Here is a 9,088-nt window from a genome sequence, read left to right on the forward strand (position 1 = left end):
TCCTCAGTGATTATATACTATATTTTGGGCTTAAAGATTTGAACTTAACCAAGCCACTTAATCGCTACAATACGTGATAACAGACTCCCCCATGAGGCTAACGAAATGCTAAAGGTGACCTGAGAAAATCTGAAGGCAAGCCACTCTGTAATTTAGTGACAACATACAGTGAATTTCCATGGGAAAAAGTTAAAGCCTGCCTGTAATATGTAGATTGATAGATGGTATGACATATAAAACATGCTATGCTGTGATACATAGAACTGATATCATCCAACGCACTGGTAGACTTGGGGCAAGAACCATGTCAATTGAATGCTGGTGTTGCTTGTTTATCCTCTGTGGGATGTTGTGAATACTAATCAGAGGTCTGCGCTATCTGGGAGTACACACAGGGTTTCTGCACTATTTTTGAAGTACTTTTAACACAGGAAGAAAGATAATAGGTCTGAGTTATATTGGGAAAAATTACTCAAAAAAACTCAAGAACAAATTGACTTAAAATCTTTTGCAGTGATTAGAAAATTAAAGATATTAATAATTTGAAAGAGGTCAGTCACTGGACATTAAGGAGATGTAGATTGAGAGACCAGGGCAGGATAATCACTTGAGCTCAGGAATTCGAGACCACCCTTGGGCAACCTAGTAAAACCTTGTCTCTATTAAAAAGAAAAAAATTAGCCAAAAGTGGGATCCATTTCTGTAGTTCCGGCTATTCAGGAGGCAGAGGTAGGAGGATCACTTGAGCCCAGGAGATCGAGGCTTTGGTGAGCAGTGATTGTGCCACTGTATGCACACACATACACACACACATATATATTCCTTTATATATATCCCTTCATATGTACATATATCTATCCCTTTATATATAATGTATATCTGTATCTATATATATGTGTGTGTGTATATATATATATGGGGTTGCAGAGGGAGAGAAGGAGACATAGGTACTGAGCACCATTTTATATATAGAAATATATATATACACACACATATATTGTGTTTTTGTGTGTGTGTGTGTGTGTGTATGTTTAAATAAATATATTTAAATTTTTTAAAAATCTCCCAGTGCAGGTTATATAGCATTTGTCTTCAACCTAGGGAAATGTATATTTTTATTTTTATTTTTTATTTTTATTTTTTTATTTTTTTTTGAGACGGAGTCTCGCTCTGTCGCCCAGGCTGGAGTACAGTGGCCGGATCTCAGCTCACTGCAAGCTCTGCCTCCCAGGTTCACGCCATTCTCCTGCCTCAGCCTCCCGAGTAGCTGGGACTACAGGTGCCCGCCACCTCGCCCGGCTAATTTTTTTGTATTTTTTAGTAGAGACGGGGTTTCACTGTGCTAGCCAGGATGGTCTCGATCTCCTGACCTCGTGATCCGCCCGTCTCGGCCTCCCAAAGTGCTGGGATTACAGGCGTGAGCCACCGCGCCCAGCCATATTTTTATTTTTTAAAGTAATTTTGATTTTTTTATTGTAAAAATAATATGTAGCTGTCTTAGAAAATTTTAAAGCAGATGCAATTAAAATAAAAGCGGAAAAGCCACAGTGTCCTCCTGCACGTCCGATGATTCTTGGCACCTGGAGAATGCCCCCAGCCTCCGGACGGCTCCACGGGTCTGGCCGAGCTGGGTCTCTGCCCTCTCGGGCTGGTGCCCTGCACTGCTGCCACAACTCCTGGGAAATTCCGATGCCTGTTGAGTCTGTTCGCACAGCCCCATCTCATGGCAAATCTTACAAACTTTCTACCTGATCATTTTCTTTTCTTCAGTAGCAGGAATAGGGAAAACAACAAATCACTTCCCATTCTTTGGCTCCGACCACACTCCTGAGAAATCTGAGCCATCAAAGTGCTGATATTTGTCACAGCATGTTCGAGGCAGGAGCATAGGACTAGAGGAGAGCAGCCTGCGAAGCCAAGGCCGTGTGTCTGAGGAGGCTGTTTTGGAGTTAAATTTTGCTTCCATGTTCTGCATACTTGGCAGCCTTCCAGGACGCCACCTCGAGACACTTGCGAGTGGCAAAGGCAAAAGACGACAAGTACCACTTTTGGGTTTGACTCATTTATTAAAAGCTCTGATACCACATTGCAGACTCTGTAGGGTGGCTGAAAGAAATAACCCGGCCATGAGAAAGGACCATCTGTGCTCAGCCACTCCACCTCTAGAAGCACTTTCGGCTCCTACGTGACCAACAGAGCGAGAAGACCTTAAACCACGAAAGTTTCTCACTACAGCTTATGGCCTCCATTTAAAATCCGAAATGATCACGCTTAACTGTCCCTGAGAGCATTTGTTTAAAGTCAATATTTAACTTACCACTCCACTTATTTTTTCTTATTCTTTTGTTAACTTTTGTTCTTTTATGCATAGAGTCAACATTCATGATACCCTTGTTCTTTCCCATCTTCAGTTACTCCAGAGGCGTGGCGTGTGATGATGTCCCTTAAATCAGGTCTTTTGGCTGAAAGTACGTGGGCTCTGGACACTATTAATATTCTTCTGTATGATGACAGCACTGTTGCTACTTTCAATCTCTCCCAGGTAAGCCAGCATAGTCCAACTAACAACCAAATTAGGATAGGAGAGCATCAGGCCGTGCACACTTGTGCTTGAACTAATGCCTAAATTGATTAGCACTAGGCGTCCAACACTGTTAATCACTGCAGTTGTTATCAGCCAGCCTTAATCAATGTAGAGTCATCTGGGATAATATTCATTGTAGTCTTTAGTGTGTGTACATACACACCTCTATTTCTTACAAGAGAACAGCGACTGTGTGTATGTGTATATGGGATAGATGACAGTAGTAACATTAAATTGTTTAGAATGAATATTAGCAGGCCAATGGGAAGGAATCAAAATGTAACATTAAGTTGTGACTGGAGTCAGCATTGGAAACACAATTGGTTGCAATGGGACATTACCCTACTTTCCAGGAGGACTTGACATCTTTATTTTCATTAAAAAGATACTCAAGATTAGAAATTTTATATTCTATACATTTATAGAATGTATAAATATATATAGAAGGAGAGAGAACAATTTAATGAACCCCCATGTACACCTCTCAGTCAGCTAAAATAGTTATGAACTCATGGCTAAACTTATTTCTTAGTCTGTGCTCTCCCATTTCTGCCTCTGTCCAGGTTATTTTCAAGCAGTCATGTAAAAGCCTACTACTGTTAATGAGCTTAAACCCCTCCTTTGTTCGGAGTTAGGCTTCAGGTAGCTTCCAGCATAATAGCTAGAAGAGAGGAGCACTGAAGGTTGGGAGAAATGCCCAAGAGTCCACTGGACTATAGACTTTTAAAGAAATATTTAGAAATAAAAAATGGAAAGAGGTCATTTTCCCTACAGTATACAAACAGTGCAAAAACGAAAACACTTAATTTCCTTGCTTCTATGGAAATAAGGCCAGAATCTTCTACTTCTTTCTTCTCTCATTTAAGCCCTCATTATCAGCCTAGAAAGGCAATTTTTCAATGGCTAGAAAGTTTATTAATAAGGTCATAAACATTGTACGAGTTCTGTGTTAACAGAAAATAAGTATTTAAAAACTGTGTACTGCATTTGCTAGAGTAAAATGCGCTTTCATCCTTACGTTAGTTGAATTGTTGATCACATATTTTCATAACCAGAATTGCTTTATTAACTTTCCCTTCTCCCCTGGGAAAAAAAGGGAAAATGCCCTTGGAACATTGTGCCTTCAGCACGTTAAAAGCAATTCTTTCTAGTTGGGGCTTCCCCTGACTTCTTAAAAATGTTTCCAACTCTACTTTCAAGACACTGATAGTAGGATATGAAGGTATAGCTAATTTCCAGAACATCTACCGGGAAAGAATCCTTTTTGTTACTTACTCTCTAGAGTTCCTAAATGTGGTGGGGGTGTTGGGAGAGAGGGCGGTTGCTAATCATGAAGTGTATTGGTTTTTTCTTGATATAAACATTTGCTTAAAGGAAACCGAACTTGTTCTCGTAGTCAGTGGTTCTCTCATAGTTTTTTTTGTCTTTCAGCTAGAGTCATAAATAACTGAAATGTAAAATTGCATTTTATGAAACATTCTAATTTATTTATCAGAGGCTAAATTGATTTGTTTTTAATTTTCAGTGTTCATGAGCTACCACATTGCTGAAATTACCTCCTCCAAAAGATATATAGAGAACATAAATTAGGGTAACCTATGGTACCTGAGACAAAAATAACCATAAAATCCTAAGAAAAACAACCATAAAAATCCCGGCAAGCAAGTCTCAGATAAATAATAGAAGAGAACAGAGTCACTTTGGGCAAAAGAGTCTATAAAATCCGTGTTCTAACTCTTCTAATAATGAGCACATTGTCTCTAAATCAGGAACAGAAAGGTAAAGAACAGCAAGGCACTCCCTCAGTGCTAATATTAGAAATATGAGAATAAAAAGTAAGTTTTTGTGTAGATAGTCTAAGCAAGGAAGCAGCAAATAAGAAACATGCTAAATGTCGGTGTAGTTGATACTGTGAAATTCAGGAAATCGCTGTACCTGAAAGGTAGTTTATCTTTCATGGTCCAGCCAAAAAGGAAGACAAACATGTGACAATTATGAAAAGGTATTGACGGGTCTCAGGATCTTTACCCTACTCGATCATATCTGATGTCATGATATTGTACCTGTTCTTTCTTTCTTCTCCTCCTCCTCCTCTCCAGTTGTCTGGATTTCTGGAACTTTTAGTCGAGTACTTTAGAAAATGCCTGATTGACATTTTTGGAATTCTTATGGAATATGAAGTGGGAGACCCCAGCCAAAAAGCACTTGATCACAACGCAGCAAGGAAGGACGACAGCCAGTCCTTGGCGGACGATTCTGGGAAAGAGGAGGAAGATGCTGAATGTATTGATGACGACGAGGAAGACGAGGAGGACGAGGAGGAAGACAGCCAGAAGACAGAAAGCGATGAAAAGAGCAGCATCGCTCTGACTGCCCCGGATGCCGCTGCAGACCCAAAGGAGAAGCCCAAGCAAGCCAGTAAGTTCGATAAGCTGCCAATAAAGATAGTCAAAAAGAACAACCTGTTTGTTGTTGACCGATCTGACAAGTTGGGGCGTGTGCAGGAGTTCAATAGTGGCCTTCTGCACTGGCAGCTCGGCGGGGGCGACACCACCGAGCACATTCAGACTCACTTTGAGAGCAAGATGGAAATTCCTCCTCGCAGGCGCCCACCTCCCCCCTTAAGCTCCGCAGGTAGAAAGAAAGAGCAAGAAGGCAAAGGAGACTCTGAAGAGCAGCAAGAGAAAAGCATCATAGCAACCATCGATGACGTCCTCTCTGCTCGGCCAGGGGCACTGCCCGAAGACGCAAACCCTGGGCCCCAGACGGAAAGCAGTAAGTTTCCCTTTGGTATCCAGCAAGCCAAAAGTCACCGGAACATCAAGCTGCTGGAGGACGAGCCCAGGAGCCGAGACGAGACTCCTCTGTGCACCATTGCACACTGGCAGGACTCGCTGGCTAAGCGATGCATCTGTGTGTCCAATATTGTCCGTAGCTTGTCGTTCGTGCCTGGCAATGATGCCGAAATGTCCAAACATCCAGGCTTGGTGCTGATCCTGGGGAAGCTGATTCTTCTTCACCACGAGCATCCAGAGAGAAAGCGAGCACCACAGACCTACGAGAAAGAGGAGGATGAGGACAAGGGGGTGGCCTGCAGCAAAGATGAGTGGTGGTGGGACTGCCTCGAGGTCTTGAGGGATAACACGTTGGTCACGTTGGCCAACATTTCCGGGCAGCTAGACTTGTCTGCTTACACGGAAAGCATCTGCTTGCCAATTTTGGATGGCTTGCTGCACTGGATGGTGTGCCCGTCTGCAGAGGCACAAGATCCCTTTCCAACTGTGGGACCCAACTCGGTCCTGTCGCCTCAGAGACTTGTGCTGGAGACCCTCTGTAAACTCAGTATCCAGGACAATAATGTGGACCTGATCTTGGCCACTCCTCCATTTAGTCGTCAGGAGAAATTCTATGCTACATTAGTTAGGTACGTTGGGGATCGCAAAAACCCAGTCTGTCGAGAAATGTCCATGGCGCTTTTATCGAACCTTGCCCAAGGGGACGCGCTAGCAGCAAGGGCCATAGCTGTGCAGAAAGGAAGCATTGGAAACTTGATAAGCTTCCTAGAGGATGGGGTCACGATGGCCCAGTACCAGCAGAGCCAGCACAACCTCATGCACATGCAGCCCCCGCCCCTGGAACCACCTAGCGTGGACATGATGTGCAGGGCGGCCAAGGCTTTGCTAGCCATGGCCAGAGTGGACGAAAACCGCTCGGAATTCCTTTTGCACGAGGGCCGGTTGCTGGATATCTCGATATCAGCTGTCCTGAACTCTCTGGTTGCATCTGTCATCTGTGATGTACTGTTTCAGATTGGGCAGTTATGACATAAGTGAGAAGGCAAGCATGTGTGAGTGAAGATTAGAGGGTCACATATAACTGGCTGTTTTCTGTTCTTGTTTATCCAGCGTAGGAAGAAGGAAAAGAAAATCTTTGCTCCTCTGCCCCATTCACTATTTACCAATTGGGAATTAAATAATTAATTTGAACAGTTACGAAATTAATATTTGCTGTCTGTGTGTATAAGTACATCCTTTGGGGTTTTTTTTTTTTCTTTTTTTTTTTAACCAAAGTTGCTGTCTAGTGCATTCAAAGGTCACTTTTGGTTTTTCACAGATCTTTTTAATGTTCTTTTCCATGTTGTATTGCATTTTTGGGGGAAGCAAATTGACTTTAAAGAAAAAAGTTGTGGCAAAAGATGCTAAGATGCGAAAATTTCACCACACTGAGTCAAAAAGGTGAAAAATTATCCATTTCCTATGCGTTTTACTCCTCAGAGAATGAAAAAAAACTGCATCCCATCACCCAAAGTTCTGTGCAATAGAAATTTCTACAGATACAGGTATAGGGGCTCAAGGAGGTATGTCAGTCAGTAGTCAAAACTATGAAATGATACTGGTTTCTCCACAGGAAAATGGTTCCACTAGGCTGGGAGCAAAAACAATGTTTTTTAAGATTGAAAATACATACCTGACAACGATCCGGAAACTGCTCCTCACCACTCCCGTCATGCCTGCTGTCGGCGTTTGACCTTCCACATGACAGTTCTTCACAATTCCTTTAATCATTTTTTAAATATTTTTTTTACTGCCTATGGGCTGTGATGTATATAGAAGTTGTACATTAAACATACCCTCATTTTTTTCTTTTCTTTTCTTTTTTTTTTTTTTTAGTACAAAGTTTTAGTTTCTTTTTCATGATGTGGTAACTACGAAGTGATGGTAGATTTAAATAATTTTTTATTTTTATTTTATATATTTTTTCATTAGGGCCATATCTCCAAAAAAAGAAAGAAAAAATACAAAAAACAAAAACAAAAAAAAAAAAACAAAAAAAAAGAGGGTAATGTACAAGTTTCTGTATGTATAAAGTCATGCTCGATTTCAGGAGAGCAACTGATCACTGCTTCATGAATCAAGGTGTGGAAATGGTTGTATATGGATTGATTTAGAAAATGGTTACCAGTACAGACAAAAAAGAGAAAATGAAAAAAATACAACTAAAAGGAAGAAACACAACTTCAAAGATTTTTCAGTGACGAGAATCCACATTTGTATTTCAAGATAATGTAGTTTAAAAAAAAAAAAAGAAAAAAACTTGATGTAAATTCCTCCTTTTCCTCTGGCTTAATGAATATCATTTATTCAGTATAAAATCTTTATATGTTCCACATGTTAAGAATAAATGTACATTAAATCTTGTTAAGCACTGTGATGGGTGTTCTTGAATACTGTTCTAGTTTCCTTAAAGTGGTTTCCTAGTAATCAAGTTATTTACAAGAAATAGGGGAATGCAGCAGTGTATTCACATTATAAAACCCTACATTTGGAAGAGACCTTTAGGGGTTACCTACTTTAGAGTGGGGAGCAACAGTTTGATTTTCTCAAATTACTTAGCTAATTAGTCTTTCTTTGAAGCAATTAACTTAGTCTAACGACATTGAGGTATGATCATTTCCAGTATTTACGGGAGGTGGCTGCCGACCCACTTGAGGTGAGATCTCAGAAGCTTAACTGGCCTGAAAATGTTAACATTCTGCCTTTTACTAACTCCATCTTAGTTTAATCAAAGTTCAATCTATTCCTTGTTTCTTCTGTGTGCCTCAAAGTTATTTTACATTTAGTTTACTCCACCGTGTATAATATTTATACTGTGCAATGTTAAAAAAGAATCTGTTATATTGTATGTGGTGTACATAGTGCAAAGTGATTATTTCTATTTCAGGGCATATTATGGTTCTCATATTCCTTCCTACCTGGTGCACAGTAGCTTTTTAATACTAGTCACTTCTAATTTAAACTTTCTCTTCCTGGGTCATTGACTGTTACTGTGTAATAATCAATTTCTTTGAAACTGCTGCATAATTATGCTGTTAGTGGACCTCTACCTCTTCTCATCCCTCTTCCAATCACAGTATACTCAGAATACCCAGCCCCTCGCATACATTGTGTCCGTTCACATTACTCACAGTAATAGATGGAAGAGTTAGACAGGAACATGCAGTTACAGTCATTGTGAGACGTGACTCTCCAGTGTCACGAGGAAAAAAATCATCTTTTCTGCAAGCAGTCTCTCTTCTGTCAACTCCCACATTACTGAGTCAAACAGTCTCCTTACATAACAATGCAACCATATATATGTTGAATTAAAGACCCATTTATAATTCTACTTTAAATACATCTGCTTGCTAAGAACAGATTTTAGTGCTCCGAGCTTCAAATATGGAGATTTGTAAGAGGGAGTTCAATATTATTCTAACTTCTCTCTTACAGAGTACAAATAAAAGGTGTATACAAACTCTGAACATATCCAGTATCCCAATTCCTTTGTCAATCAAAAGAGTAAAATAATTAACAAAAGACTGTTGTTATGGTTTGCATTGTAACCGATACGCAACAAGTTTTTCTATCCTGATGTGCAACATAGTCTCTAGACTAATCCAGGAAGACTTTAGCCTCCTTTCCATATTCTCACCCCCGAATCAAGATTTACAGAAGCCCATGAAGA

The 9,088-nt window shown here is 40.4% G+C and overlaps 1 protein-coding gene across 10 annotated transcripts in view; it reads left to right on the plus strand.

The window, feature by feature from the left end:
* Positions 1 to 7,786, plus strand: part of ARID1B (AT-rich interaction domain 1B) — a 442,633-nt gene extending 434,847 nt beyond the window's left edge. For all 10 annotated transcript variants that reach the window (XM_045390312.3, XM_045390315.3, XM_045390314.3 and 7 more), the window contains 2 exons: positions 2,412 to 2,542; positions 4,684 to 7,786. In XM_045390312.3, coding sequence (XP_045246247.2) covers positions 2,412 to 2,542; positions 4,684 to 6,408 — 1,856 coding nt within the window. In that variant the 3' untranslated portion in view covers positions 6,409 to 7,786. The remainder of the gene's footprint in view (positions 1 to 2,411; positions 2,543 to 4,683) is intronic.
* The last annotated feature ends 1,302 nt before the right edge of the window (positions 7,787 to 9,088 follow it).

Source organism: Macaca fascicularis, chromosome 4 (assembly GCF_037993035.2).
Source record: "Macaca fascicularis isolate 582-1 chromosome 4, T2T-MFA8v1.1".
In the NCBI taxonomy this organism is placed as follows: Eukaryota; Metazoa; Chordata; class Mammalia; order Primates; family Cercopithecidae; genus Macaca; species Macaca fascicularis.